Genomic DNA, 22,925 nt, shown 5'->3' with positions numbered 1-22,925 from the left:
CTAGACGAGCATGCCATCGTGAGGATTCGCTATGACTTTGAAGTTGTAGGCACGTTGGTTCTTCTATTTCCAATGCAACTTTATATAAACGGTTCCTTGATCTTGATGCCTTGACTATCAAGTTACCATCTTTGTCACGGAGTGTAAGATAGTTTTCTCGCATTCGTATATCGCATCCTGATTCTGTGGCTTGACCGAGGCTTATGATGTTGCTTTTAAGTTTTGGAATGTAGTAGACATCCGCAAGGGTCTTTTTCTCTCCGTTGGGAGTGATAAACAGAACAGCTCCCTTTCCCTCGATGTCTATTCTCGAATCATCTCCGAAACGGACCTTCCCGGTAATCGTGTTGTCAATAGATCTGAAGAAGCTGCGGTTTCCTGTCATATGGTTAGACGCTCCATTGTCTAAGTACCATATCTTATCTCCATCAGTACTAGACTCAAAATCTTTAGGTTTCACGTTCCGTTCGTTGAGAAATACAACCTCATGCATCAAAAGTCCATCAGCTTCGTGAGTTTCATCTCCATCTTTGCTCTCGGTTGTCTCTTGTAGCTTGAGAAGCCTATCAGGACAGGTTGCTGCAAAGTGACCTCGTTTTGTCACATCTGAAACATATGATGTTTGTTGTATCTCTACTGTCCCAATAAGATCTGCCACGTCCTCTTCCTCTGCCATAGTAGTGGTTACCTCGACCGCGACCTCTGTATCCTCCATCTCCTCTGTGACCTCCGTTTCCTCTGTATCCTCCATCTCCTCTGTTTTCTCTATCTCTGTAATTTTGAGATTCTGTGTTGCTGTACATGAGTTTGCTCTGATTTTCTTGTGTATCTTCTTCTTCTTCTTCTTCCGCCATGATACGCTCCTCGTATGCTTTTAAACGGCCTACAACGTCTTCAAAACTCGCGGTGTTTAAGTCCAAAAGTTGTTCAAGTGAAGCAACTATATGAATGTACTTCTTGCGTGGTAACCCTTGAAGGAACTTCTTTACGAGTTTTGCTTCATTCATACTTTCACCCAATGCGGCGGATTTTGAAGATATCTCTGTTAACTTGCCCATGAAGTCATCAATCTTATCAGTTTCTTTCATCTTTAGTCGTTCAAACTCAGTCATCAAGGTCTGTAGTCTTGCTTCACGAACCCTATCTGCTCCTACATGCCGGGTCTTGATTGCATCCCAAACCTTCTTTGCGGTATCAAGTGCTCCAACTTGTAGGATCATAGTCTCCGGAATAGATTGAAAGAGGAGAGCTGTCGCCAAGTCATTCTTGTCTCCTTCGGTTGAGTCGCTCTCGACCACTTCCCAAACTTTATGAACCCTAAGCAGCATCTTCATCCGTATTGCCCATACGGTGTAATTCGTTGATGTTAACATCGGACACTTTATGGATGAACCTCCATCCTTCTTGGTTGTCGTCGTTACCAAGTCTCCCATGATTCTTGATCAAACTCTTGATCGATTTTTTGGTACTGGCTCTGATACCAAATAAAATCTTAAAGATTGTATAAGAACACAATATAAAGAACTCTCTTTATTAGCTTAAGAACTTTCTCAAAACTTAAGCACTCACACAATCTCTCAAAACTCTTAATATCTATGCAACACTCTTGCATCTTATATAGAGATATTATTTCCTAAACTCTTAGGAACTAACTTTCCTAAACTCTTAGGAATTAACTTATTCTAATCCTAACTCAAATAGGAAAGATGTAACTTAGATCCTAAGTTAACTTCATGTTTATTTCCAACACGTTCTCTGCTACGGTCCTCCTGGTACCGGCAAAACCCTTTTGGCTAGAGCTGTTGCCAACAGAACCGATGCTTGCTTTATCAGAGTTATTGGCAGTGAGCTTGTTCAGAAGTATGTCGGCGAAGGAGCTAGGATGGTTCGTGAACTGTTTCAGGTAATTTACTGTCAACTTTCCTTCTTGCTATCTGGTGTTTTGTCTAGCCAACGCTGCTATATTCTGAAATGTCATTTAGCATACTCGCTTTGCAGATGGCACGGTCCAAAAAAGCATGCATTGTCTTCTTTGACGAAGTTGACGCCATTGGTGGTGCTAGATTTGATGACGGTGTAGGAGGTGACAATGAAGTCCAGCGTACTATGCTTGAGATTGTGAATCAGCTTGATGGTTTTGACGCACGTGGTAACATCAAGGTTCTTATGGCAACAAACAGGTCCACAGTCTCATCACCATCCTTAAGTAAACTACACAACACAGTTATACCGTTAGACTCATTGGTTACTTCTGTTCTGACACGCTGGACCCTGCTCTTCTACGTCCTGGACGTCTTGACCGTAAGGTTGAGTTTGGTTTGCCTGATCTGGAGAGCAGAACACAGATCTTCAAGATTCACACAAGAACCATGAACTGCGAGAGAGACATCCGTTTTGAGCTCCTTGCTCGCCTCTGCCCAAACTCAACTGGTAACCCATCTCCGATATACTATTTTCTTCTCTTGTGGTTTTGTGTAATCTTCTTCTTCTTCTTCTTGCCAGGAGCTGATATCAGGAGTGTGTGCACTGAAGCTGGAATGTATGCAATCAGAGCTAGGAGAAAGACGGTGACTGAGAAAGACTTTCTGGATGCAGTGAACAAAGTAATCAAAGGTTATCAGAAGTTCAGTGCAACCCCCAAGTATATGCCCCATTACGTTTAGAGAGAGAGAGAGAGAGAAAGCGACTGTACTAATGTCCTAAAACAAATAAAACTTAGAAAACACTCGTCATCCTTTGTGTCTCTCTTACACTCGATATCTCTTTTGCAGTACCTTTTTCAGTTCCAGTAACTCCGTTGTGTTCTACAATAATGTCCGATACTTTTTGATTCCTTAAATTCTCATTTTAGTCTTATCATGGACTATATATGAACCTTTACCTTTTTTTATGGAAACTTCATAACTGAGTGTGGCAACATGCATCAGACTCCGGCATTTTCTTACTTGGTATCTTGGCTTCCTCAAGCTGAAGTTTGCTGATTTATAACCCTTTACTAAAAGGATTATAAACAAGCTTCACTGGCGGACGATTAAGTTCTTGTCCTATATGCTGGAAAAATTAGGCTAATCTCATTAGTTGTCTACGTACATACCGGTGAATTTCTGGAGCCAAGTATCTGTCGTGCCTAAAACGTTTTAGGCAAAAGTTGATTCCCGGTGATTTGATCATCAGGCTTGGAAATATTATATACATATTATATTATCATATGATCTTACAAATTTATTTTGGCTTGTTTGAAAAAGTATGTACATAATTTGACTTTTGATGGGGTTCTTAATTATTTAACATGAATTAATTAGAATCGAATCTTGATTTTTTTTCTTAATTACTTTATATATTATACAAAATGATATGAACTTACTAGTTCAAACAGCCAAAGAGAGTATTATTTACAACAAAACAGATATATGTATATTATTAGAAAAGGAGAATACATATAACTGGAATATGTCTAAACATGCATAAGCAATCTTGGCGGGTCTAAATAGGCTTGGTGCACTGTATTTCACTCCCAAAGCATTGGCTCTTCAAACATGCTCTTCTGTTAAGCAGTGACAAATTTTGTGTGAAAGAAGAAACGAAATTTTGAAGATAAAGATATATAATAATGCGTACTGATGCATAAGCTGACTTGAAATAGCCTCCGTTAAAGAGTAAATGTTTGTGTTAACTCCTTTGTCATACTCAGTCCTTCAAACAAAAAAAAATGGAATACAGACACTAATCAACTGAAATACTGAACAAGACAATGCTTTAAAACAAAAGTTGATCAAGACTTACATATGTTTCAAATTCTCAGCATAGTCTAGAGAAGTGTAAACTCTCGCACGTACAAACCCTTCCAGACCTCGGATTAGAACTCTTATGAAAGTATTGCCCTTGGGATTGTAGTAATAAATGTAAAATGGATGAAGCAGATGCATCGTGGCCAACACAACTTCACCTCCAGATGTCACTCCAACAATGTCCAAGTCAGAACGACCAACTATGTTGTTCCACAAAGGAGGTATAGTGTAGACACACTTGGACCATTTACATTTTCCAGCATCCTCAAGAACCCAAAACACAAGACATCTTAGATTCGATAATGTAAACTGGAGGGCACCTAATTTACCCTTGTAGTTGATCAAAGTACAAGCACAAGTCATAAACATGCATTGATGATCTATGTTGATAAAGCTAAACTTCTCGGACCTGACATCAAAGCAGACTATGGTGGAAACCCTTGTTGTCCTCAAATCAAACCCAGATGAATAATACAAAATACCATCAATGCATATTCCATTAGATTTAGGATAATGGGGTTTGCATAGGGTTGTTCTCCATAAATGTTTTTTATTATTCCCCAATGTCAGAATTTGATGGTCATCAGACGTATTTGGGACATCCCCAAACTTGACGCACAATACTTTGAACTGTTTGTTGATGGGATCATATCCTAAAAAAGGTATCATCTGAATATTAATGTTCTTGGATTTCACCTCTGGTAAGAATATTGACTCTCCTGTGACGGGGTTACTAACAACTATAGTATCTACTTTCCCCTTATCTTGACGACAGATGAATCCACCAAGAGGAGAACCAACTCTAACTGAAAAATCTTTGGGATAATGCTTGCGGTGAACATTATAACGAGCAGGTACAAGAGATGAATCATCACCCGGATTCTGAGGCTGAGGTGCAGAGAAGAAGAATATACTCTCCTTATTTTCAAAGGTGAACAAGAGTAGGGGTGGACGACACGGAGACTTGGTCAGGAACAACTCGGTAAAACAAGGAAGGCCAAGTATGTATCCCCACAATCTCGATACGCAACAAAACCTTTTTATACTCTTTGCTGGAACTCTCGACAAAATCTCCATGACGAGATCCAATGGCAAATCTATTCCTAAGTTCGGACATTGTCTTCCTTGAGCTTCCAAGTAAAGCTGCCTTAGATTTTTCATGGGGCCCTTACAATCACTTAAAAATCTTTGTAAGCCGTAACTGAACGCAGCAGCACCCAAAAATCTCAAAGACCAGCCAGATTCAAACTACAACCTAACAGTAATAAAAAAAAAAGTACAGAGATCAAAACTACAGTTACTACAGCGAATCAATTACACAAAAAGTTAAGACCTAAATTTTGATGTATTATGCATCAGTTATTTTTCTTTTTCATAAATAAAACTTTGTACTGTATAATCAACCGTAAACTGTGATAGAATTGATGAGAGACGAACCTGAACAAAGTCGATCGAGAGAGAAGAGATGTAGGTAGGGAGAGCTTGTTCTGAATATGATTTAGGTCTTATTTTTGTTTTATTTTATTTTAGGCTCCATGCGGCGTCCTTTTCCCGACAAGCTCGGGCCAGTTATAAAGTTGGGCCTAATACACATGATTTCTTTCTAAACAACTTTTTCGGCTATCATTAAATTACGCCTGAACAAACTTCGACTTCTTTCTAATTTTTTCCGGCTATGATTCAATTAGACCTAGGCCTGACCAAATTTCCTCAACTAAAACGAATTGACGGAATTAAAAGGTATCAAACCGGCTTGTAATAAATATTTGGGAAATTTGGAAAAAGAGAACAAATTAACTATACTATTGTCCCCTTAGTACAAAATCATATTTTTCCACATTTTGACTTTCACTACCCTTTTTATTAATAAAAATTCATATCATTATATTTACCATGTTAAAAAAATTTTAAAAATATAAAACATGAAGTAGTTAAGCATGTGCATATACGAAAAATATTTTTGTATTCAAAAAATTGTTAGAATGTTAAGTTCAAAAATGGGAAAAAAGAGTTAGATTGTCAGATCTACCATCTACTGAGATTTAGAAAATGCAATCTAGGTAAGACACATTGATCTACCATCCGTAGAGTGCATTATACACTGCGAACACAATGATGTACCAACGAAGAATCCATAATACACCAGAAACATATACATCTAGTGTGGAAGAAAACAAATTATACAGTTCTTTCTATGTTCTGTATTTTTGGTAGATCATAAGACATACTAAATATTCTTATATCTGCCTTGAGAGAACATACAATCTACGATGTCTTCTTTTATCTATAAATACAGTATTTCCTATCTACGTGTTCATCTTTTTTCTAACATGGTAGAATGTATGTTCTACAAGATTTTTAAACAAAATCCGAAAATTAAGGAAAAAACAGTTACAAAAATATTCCCTAAATCTATTAAATCTTTTTATTTCCTTTTTAAAATAATATTGCCTAAATGTAAATCTTCATCGTTACCACGTTGATTTTGGATTTGCATCGTGGGGCTTCTTCTTTTCCTAGTTGGGGGCTTCATCTTTTCCTAGTTTTTCCAAAATTTTGTCTCTCTAACATAAGAAGATGCACATCTATGCTTCTTCTGGTTTGTGGAAATCGTCCAAAAGAAGTGGATGGAGATTTCTTGTTGATGAAGTAAAAGGAGGTAGATTACTTACTTTGGACACAAGCAAAACCTTTGACAACCTAAGAGTTATGGTTTGTGAAGACTTTGGAATCGATGTAAACATGGTCAATATCGAGCTCAGTTACTTACCTTCTGATTTGGTCATAGGCATCGACTCACCACCTGTATTCATCACCAATGATCGGCAACTCAAAAATTTTCTCACCTATGTGAAGAACAAAGCTTCGACGCGGTTATCTGTGTGTATTCGATCTAAGGCCGAGCCTAGCAATATCAAAGTCGATTTGAATTTGAATGAAGAAGCTACTGAGTCGCCTAACAGACAGAAACAGCCTATGTCGTTTGAAGTTCCAGAAGAAGATGTTGAGGTGGATGAAAGTGATGATGATTGCAACCGTGAAAAAGATATGATCAATGTAAAGACAGTTCGTTTTTCTCTCCTTGATGTGGTGAAGAAGGGTCAACATTTTACTACAAAAAACGCTTTGAAGGCAACAATGGAAATATGTGCAATGAAACATAATTTCGACTACAAGGTTGGCAAATCGGATAAAAGAGTTTGGTACGTTCGTTGCGCGGATGATGATTGCGGCTGGCGTGTTCGCGCAGAGGGATTAACAGGTTCTTCATATTTTATCATCAAAAAGTATGTACCTGATCATTCATGTTCTCCATCATCAAGGAATCACTCTGTTCGGACAGTTTCATCAAAATCAGTTGGTAGTCTCATTATGCATAAGTACGAAAGTGTCAAGGAAGGGCCGAAACCTAATGATATCATCCAGTTTATGCGGGATGATCATGGAGTTGAGATATCCTACTCTTTAGCTTGGGATGCACGTGAGTATGCAGTAAATGCTGTGAGAGGAATTCCAGAGAAGGGTTATGAAAAAATTCCCAAATACTTGCAAATGATGAAGGAAGCTAATCCAGGAACACACACATTTTATGAAACTGATACCGATGGGCGATTCAAATTCCTTTTCATCTCATATGGTCAGTCTATTCGCGGTTTTTATGCTGGCATTCGAAAAGTTATTGTTGTGGATGGGACTTTTTTGAAGAGCAAATACAAAGGAGTGTTACTGGTAGCTACTACTTTAGATGGTAACTCGAACCTATATCCTATTGCATTTGGAGTTGTCGACTCAGAGAATGACCGCTCGTGGGAATGGTTTATGAGACAACTTAATGTTGTCATTGCTGATGATCAGAGTTTAGCTTTTGATGAAAATCCCATGCAGGCACGCCATAAAAGCAGCTTTCAGTGTAGGCAAACAAGCGCACACACTTACTGATGACATGTATACCACTGCTTCATGGAGATCGGTGTATGAGGAAACCATAAATCCTATTACTGTTCCGGAAGATTCATGGATTGTCCCATCTCACGTTAAGCAAGCAAAAGTGCTTCCTCCAGAGAGTAGAAGAGGTGCAGGTAGGAGAAAGAAACGCAGGTACGAGACAGTTGAAGACAAGATCCGTTCGTCAAAAATCACTCAACGCTCTATCCGTCGCAAATGCAGTCGATGTGGTATTGTTGGTCACAATAGGTCAACATGTGATAGAGCAATATAATATTCAAGCCATTCTGTTTAGGCGAGTTATGTTTCAGAGTTGTTTCTAGTATTATCTTTGTTTCATCTCGAACTTGGATTTTTTATGTTGAACTCATTTTATGTTTTGTGTTAAAATCCAGTATTTGCTTCGTTTTATGCAAGTTATTTGATTATCAAAAGAAAATAGAATATCAATCTGATTCGATCTTCTCAATGTAAAATCAGAGACATGTTACAATATTAATCACGTTTCGAACACAGACATAAAATACTGAGCATGGATCCTAAACAACCTACATCTGCCAAATTTTTTTGCTTCGTAACTTCTTCTAGCACTGTCTTGTTCAATGAACTTCTCAGATCGTCAATTTCTTTGGCCATTCTCGAGTGTTGTTCATCCATCCTTTGAATCTCGTCAAAGAGAGCCTCATCGACCCACTTAAAAAGATGTTGTTCTTTCTTTCTCTAAATCGAAACATAAAACGTCAATTGCGACTTGGAAGAATGAAAAGTAATTAGGGAAGTAATTATTTATCAGAATTACCTGTAAACCAATCTCACATCTGAAGAAACGTCTGTATGGGTTTTCCTCTGTTCTTGAAACATAAGTGACAATCCCTTTCCCACACCAGCATCTGGAAGGAATCCCTCCATTGTTAATCATGTTCGTTTTTTTGAAGAGTGAACGAAGGAGATTAGAAATTAAAGATGAGATAAGTAGAGTTTCTCGCCATTGGTCTTATATAAGTTTATTTTTAGGGCAAATCATGGTTTTAATCGGGTCAAGTTTTAGGGTCTACTTGCATGTGTTTTGTTATTAAGATTTGTATTGATTATTATGATGGGAGATTTGTAGTCTTGGTAGGTTTGATATCGTATATGGATTAGTTTTGTTTCGTTTAGGGTATTGTTAGGGGTTGATATCGTGTGTGGCTTTGTTTAGTTTCATTTAGTGTCTAGTTTGATATCGTGCTTTGTAGTCTAGTTAGGTTTCATTTAGGGTATAGTTAGGGTTTGATGTCTGATAAGGCTTAGTTTAGTTACATTTAGGGTCTGGTTTGTTATTGTGTACAAATATTCAAATAAGAACAAAAACATAGAGAGAAATGAAACTAAAAAACAGAGTCGTTGTTAAACTAGAGATTCAAATACAATACTAAACAAGAGATTCAAATATAATGCTAGTCATAATGGTAATAGCCTCATAAAATTGTAACTACAGGATCTGTCGTGGTCTTCGGAGGAATAAACTGTGACATTCTCAAAATAATGACAGGATCATTAGCAGCTTCCCACAGGTCACACGCAATCTTGAGGCGAGCTTCACGAATGTTGTCGTCATTCACTAATGATAAGTCCATGCTTAGAAGATGGCATTCAATTTGTTTCAGCGCATATACTCCACAATCACTGCTAGTCTTGTTTAGGAAGGGCATTGGGGCGTAAGTGACATCATATGGCTTGACGATTAGTTTACTCTTCGAAGACTGCACAGCTTTGACAATTCTAGGGATGAGATGTGCAAATGGCTCCAAGTCCTTGTTGTGTTTCATTCCTCCACAGTCAAAGACCTCTATTGAACGAGTAACAAAATTCACACACATAGAGATCCAGTGGTTACCGTGAACAAGAAGAGGCACGTACATGCGACTCACATCGAGATCCCACATTAGTCATGTTCGTCCGTGTGCAGGAAGTTCACCAATTCCGTACTGGTGGAGCAGTCCTTGCACTTTGAAACCTTTCCTGTCTTTCTTGAAATCTATGTAAGAATTCTTCATTTGATTACTGAATATGCAGCTCATGAAGGCTACTTTGGATTGATTCCATCGTCCCAAAGAAGTTCTCTCGCGAAATAAGTACAACATAGCATCAATTTCCTGAAAGTAATGATACAAAATTAGTAAGTTGGTGTACAAAAAATTAGAACAGACTTTTTTATAACTCACATCGTTCTTTAGCCACACTGCAGGTCCCATTACACGTTTTGCTAACTCACTTGTGTAGACAGAAGGTCCAATTTTGAGGTGCCTGCAATACAAAACATAGTTAAAAGGTGTTTGAATTTAATACAGTAAGGCACGCCAAAAACTTACTGTTTGGAAGTTGAACACCACTCCCTTAATTTTACCCATGAGTCCTCAGGGACAAAAACTAATGAATAATCTATGTCGTTCACCCGGTCCTCATGTAAGTCTGTATCTTTGAGACTGAGTGTTTTGTAATCCGCAGGCTTAGATGATGATAAAGGAGTACTAATTTCTACGGCTTCTTCAGCTGAGCTTTTTTGTGAGGGATCGAAACCTCTAACATGTGATGCTTGAGAAAGGTTACCCACAGCGTCTTGTAAATACTCTTGGGTCCCCATATCTTTATTTTTCGATGATTGTGACAGATTTTTCAAAAAATCCAACATATCATCAGTTTCAATCTCCTGTTAATAACACCAAACATAATATTAATAGCTAAAACATACAAGAACAGAAGAAAAGAGGCAAACCACAGAAAAAAAACTATATTACAATAGAGTCAATTAAACAAGTCATAGTCATCAGTTCGCTTCATATCAAACAACAAAATACATTACAATCCGATGTTACAAGCAAATACCAAAGACAGTACACAACAGTCAAGAGAAAATTAAAACACAAGCAATTTCTCCTGACATACTACAAAGCTTCATTTTGTGGTTACCTTTCTTGGCCGAGGGCTACGACGAACCGTAGGAGGAACTCCAGTCTCATCTGCCTTGCCTTTGCCTTTTTCCTTTGCTGCTAAAGGCGACAGACTCTGTGATGTTTCTCGGAATTGGTCTTTCTCCATTGTTGCTGAAGGACACAGAATGTCAGTGGCTCTTTCTTTTCCCATTGTATCTGACGGACCCGAGATCTTAGACACCACTTCCTTGAGTTGAGCCATCTCTTTGTCGACCTTGTCAAAACGCTTTTGGATGTCTTTCTGCACCACCTCTTTTAAAGAGGTGAATAATCCTTCAATGAAAGTCTTCATCTGACCGGAGATACCACTGTTATGTTCAGCCGCCCGTTGACAAAGCAATTGTTTCTTTCGGGTCTCGGCACCACGATCATTTACCTTACGCTTGCCCCTTCTTGCAACAACAGCCGGTTCCTCTACAAGTGACGGTTCCTCCACATGGGTTTCTGTGACATCTCCAACATCAACACCCTCTTCTGAATCAGACAGCTCCACACTTCGAGGCAAAGCGTGAACTTCCCAGTCGAATTCTGACCAATCTTGTTTGGCATTGATCAGAGCAACAATACGTCCAACTCTTTCGTCATGCTTCTCATCTTCCCTGAAGAACTGATCACTATCAATCAAATCCGAGTTCCCAGAAGCAGATATAAAAGGGAACAACTCTCCCTGACAAGAACAAACCGAAACAACAAACTTAATGTTTTTGATGACTGAACAGATTATAAATAGAAGAAAGCTAATTACCTTATCGAAGTGCGACTCTAGGCTACTGATATCTTCATAAGACACTTTCCCACTTCCTTTCCAATTCCGACATCTCACTTTGGTAATGTTTTTGTTGAGCTTTTGACCCACCATAGTACCAATGTCGGGGATTGCCTCCATAACCCATATCTGAAACGCAATGGAGAATCCATCCAACACGTAACTGTTCTTCAAATGTAGATCTTTCGTTGCTTTGCGTATTGAATCAATCAGCTCATCATATGCGTGAAGACCCCAAGGAAACATCCTCATCTTACCAAAATCCATCACCAAGCGAATATATTCTAGAGGGATAGAAACTCAATCATCTTTAGCTATGAGGTATCCTTGGATAATACAAAGATACACTAGCCTCACCCTGTCCACATACGTCCACTTGTTACAGACTTCAAGATGCTCAGTCCTTATACTCAATAAGCTGATCTTCTTGTTCTGCTTCAAAACCCTGCTCCAGAACCCCTTATCATCCTCCCAATCTTCAAAGTCTATGTCAGGTTCATCCTTGAACTTGAGTCCAGTCACAGCATAAAATTCTTGCTGTGAAAACCTAAGAGGCCTCCTTTCGAATACAAACCACAGCTCGTGAAGCTTGGAAACCTTGAGTTGCTTGCATATGAAGCTGTGAATAATCTTCCCTGAGTACAGGAGCTTGTTCTCTAGGATTGCCAGAATCGGACCAAAGACCGGGTCTTGCAAAACTTCCTCATACTCATCCTTGAGAACACTCCTCACCATATCCAACGTCCGACGCCTACACGTATTGTTAATCTTATCAATCTGGGTCTCAGCTCCTTCTTCAAGAATGCGTTTTGGAAACTGGTAAGCCATTCCTATAAAACACGAAATCAAAAACATCAACTTGTTAGTGAATCTGCAGACTCGGCAAAGTCACAGAGTCAAAGCTACCCAACTATACCCGATTTACTCACTTCCAAACGCTTACGAGAGACATAAAGATACTCAATATTAAGATGTTTTGTTTAAATTCATAAAACTAACAATCAACTCAACCGAAAACTACAATCAAACCATTATACATGTAAAATAGTGCATAAAATTCACAATGAACTCAACCCAAAACTACAAATCGATTTACTTTTTAAAAATTCAATCACCACCAAAATAAAATTCAACCTTAAGACTGGTTATTATCTAAAAATGCACTCGTAGAACTCTTACATTATCATCGGAACTTATCATTGTCTAAGCTCAAACAATGGACTTTCACAATTTGAATTTCTAAGCCAATCGAAGCTTTTATTAATACATGCACATCAACAAAATCACTAAACCAAATCGAATAAAAAAGGGGATCTCAAAATCGAACCTTTAATTTTGGGAAAAGAGGAACCGAGATGAAAATCGAACACCTACTTGTTCTTAATCAGTGATGAAAGCTTCGTCCGCCTCGTGCCAACAGTCATTTACGCTGTTGGAGAAAACAAGTTCAGTTAGGGTTCATAGAGAAAACAAAGTTTGAGAAAATAAGCGTCTTGAAAACAGAAAACTACCACAGAGGAAGGAAGAAGAAGGAAAGAAAGATGGCACGACAACTAAGAGTTCACCGGCGAACCAAAACGCGCCGGACGGAAGACGTTGATGGCGACCACGAGAATCGCCTTTCTCGACGTTCGACGGAGAGATGTTGGGGACGATTGGGTTTTGATTTTTTAACTTTATTTAGTATATCATATTATAACTCAATTTGGAAATTACTTATGTTTTTACATTATAACCTTTATATTTATAAATCTAATTACGAGGGCAAAACTGGATTTGATTTTTTTTTAGTACTAAGGAGACAAAGATTAGTATAAGCATTCTAAGGGGACAATAGTATAGTTAATTTGTTCTCTTTTTCCAAATTTCTCTAAATATTTTAGTAGTTCTTATAATTTCAAATATTTCTGACTGGTTTTTGCGTCTCTTTTGGTGAAAATTCAACATTGTAAGGTGTTTTTTCTTACTTCTCACTCCAACATATTTCAGAAGCAAAAAATTTTATGGTGCACAAACGTGCACGAAGTGCTCGAGAATCCCTTTCACTTATGTATTGTATTGGTTTAGGGTTTATGATTTAGCACAAATATTTTAGGATTTACAGGTTAAAACTATAGCCCAAGGTTTAATTCCAGGGAAAACCCTTTTTAAAAAAAAATTGAAACGACACCGTTTTAAGTTTCTACCTGTAACTCAGTGTCACATCAGCATAATAACCTATTAGATCACTGGTTACCTGACATGTTGTCAGTCGTAGTTATGTAAAAGCCGTTTTACATAAGTCTAGGTATTGATTTCAATTTTTTTGATAGATCATGTACGAAAACGCACAGTGAAATAGTTTGGGTACTGATTGTATTGATACTATCTCATGATTTGATTTCGTAAAATAGTCTCTCTGTTACATGTTGTTTTTTTATTGTTTAATTGGATTGGATTTGTAAAGAAAATTTTGTTTGCAGTTGGAATACTGAATGTGACAAGACCAAAAATACTATATGTTGGAAGTTAAGAAAGAGAAAAAAAAGAAAAGACCTGAAGAAAGAAACATAAAGAAGTGAAAAGCTTCAAACTAATTTTTGCGTTTAGCGAATTAATTAAGATCATTGCAATTTTTTTTGAAAAGAAAAAACAACTTAGTTTTATATGTTTGTGGTTAATCAAATGATAAATGTGTGTTACTGATTTATTTATGTATATTCATCTAAAACCTAACAAACGATATTCTTTGTCTTTCCTGTTTTATTAATGCATTTTACTAAATTGATTTTTAACTAAAAACATGGCAACAATAATTTAAGCAAATCTAAACAATAAGGAATATCAAAACATGAATCAGTTGAGACAATTTTTTTCACGAAGAAGATGATTAATTAGTTTGTACTTTAATAATCATATCATGAATCAGTTGTAATTTACAATCCAATTTTTATATATATTTATACTATAGTGTAAAAAAAATGACGTAATAAGTGAAAAAATCATTTTAACCACACGAGATCAACATATGAACACTAAGAAAACATATACAAACATCGTCCATTTGTTCAATGAATATTATATCTTTTTTACGCTCTCCATATATTCAATATAATCAAAATATCTATTTTAATATATTTATATTATTAAAAGTGAAGTAAGTATTAGAAATTTTTTTTTCATTCTAATAACTACATGCGCTACCTAATTAATAATTATTAATTAATTGACAACAAATCATTTATTTTGTTAGATTTTTTGCTATCCAAACTTCACACTTAATTGATTAACTACAAATCATTTATTTTGTTAAATTCTTTTCTAACCAAACGTACGAAACTTACGATTATTTTCTAACCGGATTATTCTGTAACCAAATTTTACAATAAAACTAAAAAAAATTATTTAAAATGTATCTACAAACTTTAAATGTTATAGATATATTCATATATATAATTATTTTATTTCACATGCAAAATATAAACTATAGATATTTTTATTAAAATATATAAAGTTATTTTGAAAATATATATTAAATAATTTGATGATTAATACAATTCACACATATAAATTTAATTATAAGAATACAACAAATAAATTTCAATTTAATATTTTCTCAAAAATGAAAGTAAAAGAGAAATTTATTTGGCATATAAAAAAAATTAGAGACATATATATCTATGTTACTAAAACATGATACATTTAATTTTTAAAATATAGATTTATTAATATATATAAACATAATAATTGGTACTCTAATTTAGAAATAAATACATCAAAATGGTTACTGTAGTCAAAAATATAAATCGACAAATATATTATATAATATATTTTTTATTTGTTTTGTATTCTACCATAATATGAGAATCAACAAATTACACACAGTAAAAATAGTCAATTTATCACAATTACAAATCGAATAAATACCCATATGAATGTATGTTTGTACAACTATTATATTTTGTATTGTAAAAAATATATATGTCTATTTTACTAAACTAAACACCCGTACGGATGCACGGGTCAAACTCTAGTTTTTCTCTAAAATCAAAGTTACAATAGTCATGTAATTTTAGTTATATATAACTGAAATTTGGTCTTTTGTAATAAAAAATATTCTCATGCATAGTATGGAGTTAATATTTTATTCATATGTAATTGTTTTCTCAAATTATCTGCATTATCTTAATTTATTGGATTCAATAATAATTTTAAAAAACTTTTAATAGCTGCACAACTAAAATAACGAAGGTGAAATAGTATTTTGTGTTACAAAATGATAAAAATAAAAATTATTGTGCTTTTGAATCTAAAATAAGCTCTAAGAAATTGTTTTGTATTGTGAAGATGTAGTGTAGTGTTCATAATGGGCTAATGGATTAATAAAGCCTTTGAGTTTTTGCTTTACTTATGGGTTAAAATTGTGCAAGACAAACATTAGGGACAAATCATAAATCGAAAGGCAATTGGTTTTTAAAACTTCTTGTATGAGTTTCATAAACAATGAGCTACAGTTGTGTCAATACAAAACATAAATAGAAAGCCAATTGGTTTCTAAAACTTCTTTGTACGAACTTCATAATCAATAAGCTACAATTGTGTAAATCCAAAATGATCAGGCTTGCTAATTTGCGCTCTCCATTGTATAGCTCCTCCATCCACGCTTTTCTACCTATGAGATTTTTGAAAAGGGAAACGCCTTAAACGCGTTTGCGACTCGCGTTATAGCTTTTACCCACATAATGATAGTAATTATTGTTGCTCTGGATCTTACTGTTACTCCCTTTCAAGCTTTTACTTCGCAGTAAATTCGATAAGGCCCACCACAACCACTTCCTCCTACGTGGCGATGACACAGCAGTCACGTGACAAGCATGTGCCTTCGTCGACTTCTTCACCAGACCTCGAATCTCCGGCGGCTTATAGTTTCTAATCAACGGCCACTTGATCCCTTCGAAAAACGGATGCCTTTTGATATCCTGCGCACCCCTGGCGCAACCTAGTCTCTTCATTGGATCCTTCACCAACAGCTTCTGAATCAAATCCTTCGCTTCTCTTATTCCCTCTTCCTCCAACTCCAACGGAAACGCCACGTCATCACTCGACGCTATCTTGCGCAGGGTTTGTTCTTTGGTCGCACCTTTAAACGGCGTTGTTCCATGTAACATCTCGTGGAGAAATATCCCAAACGCCCACCAGTCTACGCCGCTTCCGTGTCCGTTTCCGGCGACGAGCTCCGGCGCTAGATACTCGTGAGTTCCAACGCACGACTTAGAAAACGCCGTCACTGGCTCCGCCGCGAACTCAGCCACTATCTCCTCTCTCTCGTACTCTACCTCCGTGGAGAAGCAGCAACCGCCGCGTCGACTCCTCCTCAACCTTCTCGGAGACGACGGCGGAGTCGAAACTCTCCGGAAACGTCGAGATCGGAAAGTGGGAACGACGTCGGCTTTGAAGCAGAGATCGAAATCTGAGAGCATGATGTGTCCGTCTTCACGGATCAAGATGTTCTCCGGTTTGAGATCTCGGTACACGATACCGAGAGCGTGGAGATACTCTAAGGCGACGAGTACTTCGGCGGCGAAGAATCTAACCGATGAAACCGGTAACCGGTTACCAGGTTGCTTACGTAGCAAGGAATGTAAGTCTCCGTTGGGACAGTAATCAATGAGGAGACAAGTGTAGTGAGAAGCGTCGATACGTGCGTAGAGTGTAGGCAAGAACGGGTGGTCTAGCATGGAGAGGATCTCCGCCTCCGTTTGCACGTGCGAAAGCTTCTTCGCCGTGAGAGTATCACGGTCGATGACTTTAAGCGCGAATGCCGTGGGGGTTGGGCAGTCACGGAGGTGGCAGAGGAATACACGGCCCAGGTTTCCGGTTCCGAGGAGGCGGACGAGTTTTAGGTGGCGGAGATGGAGACGTCCATCGGAGGAGAGCGTTGTCGCGGCTCTGATTGCTGTCCAGTGAGGATCTTGGCGACGGTGGTGGAGCGTTGTCGCGGCGGCGGAAGTGGTGGTGGAAGGTGTTGTAGCAGTGGAGAGTCTGTCGTTGAAGCTTAAGGTGAGGCTTGAACGAGCGAGACTGGAGCGAGCGCTTGAGGAGGTGAAGGTCCGGTCTGTGGCGGTGGAGGTGAAGCTGAAATCGAGATCGGTTTCGAGGTAATAACCGTCGTCTTCCATTGTGTCTGATGGAGAGTTTCTTTGGAGATGTGTGTGGAGGTTGAAGGTGGTGATGATGAGTTTATATATATATATAAAGGGAAGATGGGTTAATTACTTGATTAGTGATTTTTAATTTTTAAAATGTTGGTTTAGAGTAAATTACTAGGGTTGACTTGTGTGAAATGACAAAGATGAGATGGTGGTTTGACCTCCCAATGGGCCATTTCTTTAATTTAAGGACAGGAACTAGCATTATTTCTGGGTATGCTACACATGGATTTTTCTTATTCCATAAACATGAATTACATTATTTATAATAGCAGAAATTAATTAAAATGATTCGAAATCGAAATGGAATAAATATCAAATAAATATCATTAATATACGAGATATTGCATAGATATAATCATATAAACAAGCATTATATATAGACTAAACATTGAAGATATCATATCGAAACAATTTATGGAGAAAGCAATTGTTGTCCTTCTGTTATAAAAGTTTTTTTTTGTTGCCCTTTAAAACTAGGGTGCGTGGCATATAACTTTGAGTTTCTAACTAAGTGATCTTGGCCTAATGATAAAAGAGTTTAAAGTAGACTAGGTGGCCGGTCCGCACTCTGTACGGACATAAACATATTCAAATTATTAACTAAGTAGTACATAGTTTTATAAGTAACGAATTTTATATCATAATATTACCGCCTTTGGGAGAAAGCATCAGGTACAAAAAAATGTTGGTACTCAATATTTTACATGGACGAGATGGAACAAAGTAACTTCAGTATCTAGAGGTATTTATTGTGTGTACGTATAATTGCAACGTTCCAAAATAATTTGTATGTTTAAGAAGATATTTTATTTTCAAAATCTGGAATAAATAGTGTATAGTTTCATAGGTAACATATTTTATATTATCACTACATTCCCATTGAAACCCTCTTTTACCATTTCAGAATGTAATTAAGGACATAAAAATTTCAAAATATGGAATAAAAAGTTCAAAATATGTAATAAATATGGAATAAATAATGTTAGAAATGGGTTGAGCAGAAAGAAGATACGAATTGCAGTCGGTGATTTTCGAATCAGACTCTGTCAGCTTATCAAAACTATTACTATTAACTCGGCGATTAAATATCCAGCTCTCTATGGAGTGACTGCGGATATTGTATCGCATATGCGGATATTTTATCGCATATGCGGATATTTTATCGCATATGCGGATATTAATATTATGATTAGTTTAATTTTACATGGTTAGTTAATTTTTACATACAATGACATGTATATGCATAATATATATTATATGTATAATAATCACATAGTTATGATTCATTATTTGTGGTTGAAAACTATAAATCTTTTTAACATTATTTAATTCAAAATATAATGCAATCTACTTTGCTGTTAATTTTTATTTTTTATTGTAAAATATACAAATTACATTCATTAATTTTTAAACTCTAAACTCTTGGTAAACCTTAAACCCTTGAGTATACTCTAACCCTTTGGCTTTACCGGATAAATCTTAAACAATAAACTCAAAACTTTTGGATATACCGTAAACACTAATCTCTCTCTCTCTCCCTCTCTCTCCCTCTCTCTCCCTCTCTCCTCTCTCTCCCTCTCTCCCACTCTCTCTCCCCTCCCTCTCTCTCTCCGTCCCTCCCTCTCCCTCTCTCCCTCCCTCTCTCTCTCACCTATTAATAGTGAGAAAAATGTCTTTATTATTGATTTACAACATTACAATATCGCGAATTCCACAAAAGTAAAACAAAAAAAATTAATTAATAGAAAATCTAACAAAAGCCACATCTTAACCAATAGAAGAGTATACTATTGATAACACGTTTCAAAACTTAAACAATGTAAATGAGCTTCCGTTCAAACGCATGATTGATTCAATCTCTGCCAAAGATAAACTCTTAATTTGATCTTCTGATAAACTCAAGCCTGAAAGAACATGTAAAAATTAATTTGATCTACTGACGTTTTCTTTTGATAAAAACATGATAAGCTAAGAAGTAGAATATTCTTTAATAAATTCTCAATAAATCTTATACTTATAAGGTAATATTATTTTTGGAATATCTTGTTAATAAAGCTAAATGAGAACATCTCGTGAATAGATTGCACCAGAATTTTGGTTGACAAGTCTCACCATAAATATTAAGTTTTAAATGCATGATTTTAGGAGAGAAAATATCTTGTCAATTAATTTTGTTTCTCTGACATCTAAAATATTTAGTGAGTATTTAATGAATTAAACAGAGAAATGATCTCAAAAAGAAGTTATTTGAATCAAGAAAACACAAAAGATAAGTAAAATGCTAGACTTTACTAAAATATTTAGCTTTCACAATAAACTATGTAATAGAATGTTCTCAAATTAATTTTAAAAATGTATCTACCTATAAGTTAGGATTATTTATGGAATATATTGTTACTAAAATTACATTTTAAATATAAAAAAGAGAATATCTCGGGAGTAGTTTACACTAATGATTTAATTAACAAATCTTGTCCTTAAAGTTTAAATATTAAAGCATGAGATTAGGAAATAAGATATTATTTCAGTAGAGAAAATACCATCCTACTATAGATATTTTAAAAATATAATTGATTATCCAATTTTGATGTACAGTAGAGAAAATACCATTCTAAGTGCACATCTTTTGCAGGATCGGAATGGTGAACTCTTAGAGGTCTGAAATATGACCACTTCTCTCAAATCATCTCTGAAAAAATATAAAACAAAATCACAATCAGCAAACCAAAAAACAAATATGTGTATATATAAGCTTATAATTCTAAACAATAATATAAATCTACAAATCAAAAAAAGAAAAATATTCGCAGCACAAAAAAATGCTATTGAAATGATTTAGCTGAGAGATGTTATCAAATTGAGTAAAATTTTTTTACCAGATTGAGGAACAAAGATGATATCGAAATGATATATCAAAGAGGTGTACAATCAAATCATATATAGCTTCAGTGGAGAAATCGTCATAATAGGGTATCTGCATATAAACCAAAAGAAAAATCAGCTCTCATGAAATATAAAAGCTTAATATTCTAAAATAAGAAGAAAAAAAAGTTCAGAACATTATTAACATTAAAAGTTCAGAATACAAAGTTCAATTATTTCGTTTCTTCTACTGTGAATGTCTTATTTATAGTAAATTGGTAGACGTTTCTCATTGATTTAGCTTGCATGATAAGCTAAGAAGTAGAATATTCTTTAATAAATTCTCAATAAATCTTATACTTATAAGGTAATATTATTTTTGGAATATCTTGTTAATAGATTGCACCAGAATTTTGGTTGACAAGTCTCACCATAAATATTAAGTTTTAAATGCATGATTTTAGGAGAGAAAATATCTTGTCAATTAATTTCGTTTCTCTAACATCTAAAATATTTAGTGAGTATTTAATGAATTAAACAGAGAAATGATCGCAAAAAGATATTCTTTGAATCGAGAAAACACAAAAGTTAAGTATTAAAGTGATTTCATTTTTAGTAGTGTCGATGATTAAAATAAATCAAAAAAGAAATTCTAAAAAATCAATCAACAAAATCAAGAGAATTCTTTCCATTTGTAATAAGGAAACTAATTATTACATGTATTAACTAATATTGTTGCGCAAGTAATGTTAATAGAGGGATTAAATTATTTTTTCCTTTTCAATCAGTATTCAATGTTACTTTCCTTTTATAGGGGATCGATGAATTAAAATAAATTATTTGATTTGATAAAATGACTTTATATTCTAATATATCTATAGACTACATAAAATAATAAACCAAAATATTTACTTGAATTGATAAAATAACTTTATATACCATACTTTCGACAATTAGTTACCATAAATAGTTATTAATAATATTATGTAAGTCATTTGGAATCCAAAATATTTATTTGAATTAATGAAATGGATTTATATACCATACTTTCGACAATTAGTTACCATAAATAGTTATTAATAATATTATGTAAGTCATTTGGAAAGTGATGTTAATTGGTCATTAAATTATGTTTTCCCTTGCAATTAGTATTCAATGGTACTTTCCTATTATAGTGGGATCAATGAATTAAATGATATATCGAAATTACAAAATAAGGTAAGTATTTAGAGGGCTTTCCTTTTTAGTAGTGTCGATGGAAAAAATAAATCAAAAAGAAATTCTAAAAAATATTTAACAATAAACAAATATTCAATATAAAGTAAATTTAATTTTATTAATAATTTATAACATTCTGTAAATTATTTTAAAATTATGATAAATTTATTCTTTAAACAACGATAAATAATTTAAAAATAATATTAATAAACATGTTTGAATTTTTTAATATTTAAAATAATTATTATATAATTATATTCGAATATAATTCATCAAGTAGAGTATAAAACAATTATAATTATCTTATATAAAATTTCGTTCATTATATTTTATAATTTATAAATATTAAAAGTAATAAATAAAACATTATTAATCTTTCTATAATTTCGAGAATCAGTTTCCATAAATTGTTATTCTGTAGATTATATGGCAAGTGATGTTAAATGATTTTAGACTTACCTTAAAATTTAGATCAAAATTAAATAAATAAAAATTAAAAATCATCGACCAATCAAATTATAACAATTTTCTTGAAACTTCACCTATGAACGACACGTCACCAGAAATCACTAAAGTGACTTCTCTTTTAATATATAGGGGGATCTTTCACTTTAGGTTCAATTTTGTTTGCCATTTATATACGTTTTAAATGATAAGAAAACTCGAATTTTTGTGGATTTCTTAGTTGTTAGTCCTTAGACCTAGAAAACCTTTAGATCACACCAAAATTATAAAAAAAAAACTGATTCATTTGTGTTTAAAATATTACTTTTTGCCGAAGTTTTTTAATCCATTGGTCGATTAAAATTCCGTTACTGTATCTGCATCAAAAAAAAATTGGAGTTTGAAAATCTTAAAATGTGATTCATCGTAATTATGTAAGACTATCAGAAATTGTTTTAAATAATCACCAGCATGATGAAAATAAGATTATTAAACGTAGATCTTTTTTAGACTGAATGTAGATCTTCGTAAAGCAATTTCGTACTAGTACAAATATAATTATCAAATGTAAAATTTATGAATATTCATAAAACTATTTAGTGTAGTGCACCAAGTAAAATCATTAATTAGAAGCAAAATTATGTTTATAAAATATATATAATTGTTGATTGTAGATTCGTTAAGATAATAATTTTTATAATTTCTAAAATACAAACTAAATTAGAGTTATAGGCTTCAA

The 22,925-nt window shown here is 34.8% G+C and overlaps 4 protein-coding genes across 5 annotated transcripts; 1 reads left to right on the top strand and 3 right to left on the bottom strand.

Moving 5' to 3' along the window:
* On the bottom strand, window positions 1–1,433 carry LOC125597402. The gene is made up of 3 exons (XM_048772132.1): window positions 689–1,433; window positions 110–606; window positions 1–63 (listed from the first exon to the last, which is right to left on the bottom strand). The coding sequence occupies exons 1-3, from the start codon at window positions 1,431–1,433 to the stop codon at window positions 1–3; spliced, it is 1,305 nt and encodes a 434-aa protein (XP_048628089.1).
* Window positions 1,434–1,747: 314 nt separating this feature from the next.
* On the top strand, window positions 1,748–3,083 carry LOC125597401 (26S proteasome regulatory subunit 7-like; the record flags this gene model as incomplete). Its single annotated transcript, XM_048772131.1, has 4 exons — window positions 1,748–1,903; window positions 1,999–2,180; window positions 2,237–2,430; window positions 2,503–3,083. Coding segments are annotated over 4 exons (693 nt in total), but the record flags the coding sequence as incomplete, so codon positions are not given.
* A 221-nt stretch (window positions 3,084–3,304) lies between these two features.
* LOC125597394 (F-box protein At1g53790-like) lies at window positions 3,305–5,366 on the bottom strand. 2 transcript variants are annotated; one of them, XM_048772120.1, is made up of 4 exons: window positions 5,226–5,365; window positions 3,784–5,043; window positions 3,619–3,693; window positions 3,305–3,544 (listed from the first exon to the last, which is right to left on the bottom strand). In XM_048772120.1, exons 2-4 carry the CDS (start codon window positions 4,947–4,949, stop codon window positions 3,484–3,486), a joined length of 1,302 nt encoding a protein of 433 aa, XP_048628077.1. In that variant the 5' UTR covers window positions 4,950–5,043; window positions 5,226–5,365; the 3' UTR covers window positions 3,305–3,483. The 2 variants fall into 2 exon arrangements, with proteins under 2 accessions (XP_048628077.1, XP_048628076.1); XM_048772119.1 differs by having other exon boundaries at window positions 3,305–3,693; window positions 5,226–5,366.
* Window positions 5,367–15,574: 10,208 nt separating this feature from the next.
* LOC125597400 (serine/threonine-protein kinase WAG1) lies at window positions 15,575–21,956 on the bottom strand. Its single transcript, XM_048772129.1, has one exon. It carries the CDS (start codon window positions 17,627–17,629, stop codon window positions 16,151–16,153), a length of 1,479 nt encoding a protein of 492 aa, XP_048628086.1. The 5' UTR covers window positions 17,630–21,956; the 3' UTR covers window positions 15,575–16,150.
* Between the last annotated feature and the right edge of the window lie 969 nt (window positions 21,957–22,925).

Source organism: Brassica napus, unplaced genomic scaffold (assembly GCF_020379485.1).
Source record: "Brassica napus cultivar Da-Ae unplaced genomic scaffold, Da-Ae ScsIHWf_1455;HRSCAF=2045, whole genome shotgun sequence".
In the NCBI taxonomy this organism is placed as follows: domain Eukaryota; kingdom Viridiplantae; phylum Streptophyta; class Magnoliopsida; order Brassicales; family Brassicaceae; genus Brassica; species Brassica napus.
Note: the sequence above shows the minus strand (reverse complement) of the source record. Positions and strands in the feature narration are given on the sequence as shown.

What these genes read in the sequence shown, in the direction of transcription:
- LOC125597402 (XM_048772132.1), bottom strand. Translation starts at nt 1,433, where the DNA reads ATGGGAGACTTGGTAACGACGACAACCAAGAAGGATGGAGGTTCATCC. An exon ending in ATACAGAGGTCGCGGTCGAG is followed by an intron (nt 607 to 688) that starts GTAACCACTACT and finishes CATATGTTTCAG; the next exon opens with ATGTGACAAAACGAGGTCAC. An exon ending in ATGGTAACTTGATAGTCAAG is followed by an intron (nt 64 to 109) that starts GCATCAAGATCA and finishes CATTGGAAATAG; the next exon opens with AAGAACCAACGTGCCTACAA.
- LOC125597394 (XM_048772119.1), bottom strand. Translation starts at nt 4,949, where the DNA reads ATGAAAAATCTAAGGCAGCTTTACTTGGAAGCTCAAGGAAGACAATGT. An exon ending in GCTGAGAATTTGAAACATAT is followed by an intron (nt 3,694 to 3,783) that starts GTAAGTCTTGAT and finishes TTTTGTTTGAAG; the next exon opens with GACTGAGTATGACAAAGGAG.
- LOC125597400 (XM_048772129.1), bottom strand. Translation starts at nt 17,629, where the DNA reads ATGGAAGACGACGGTTATTACCTCGAAACCGATCTCGATTTCAGCTTC.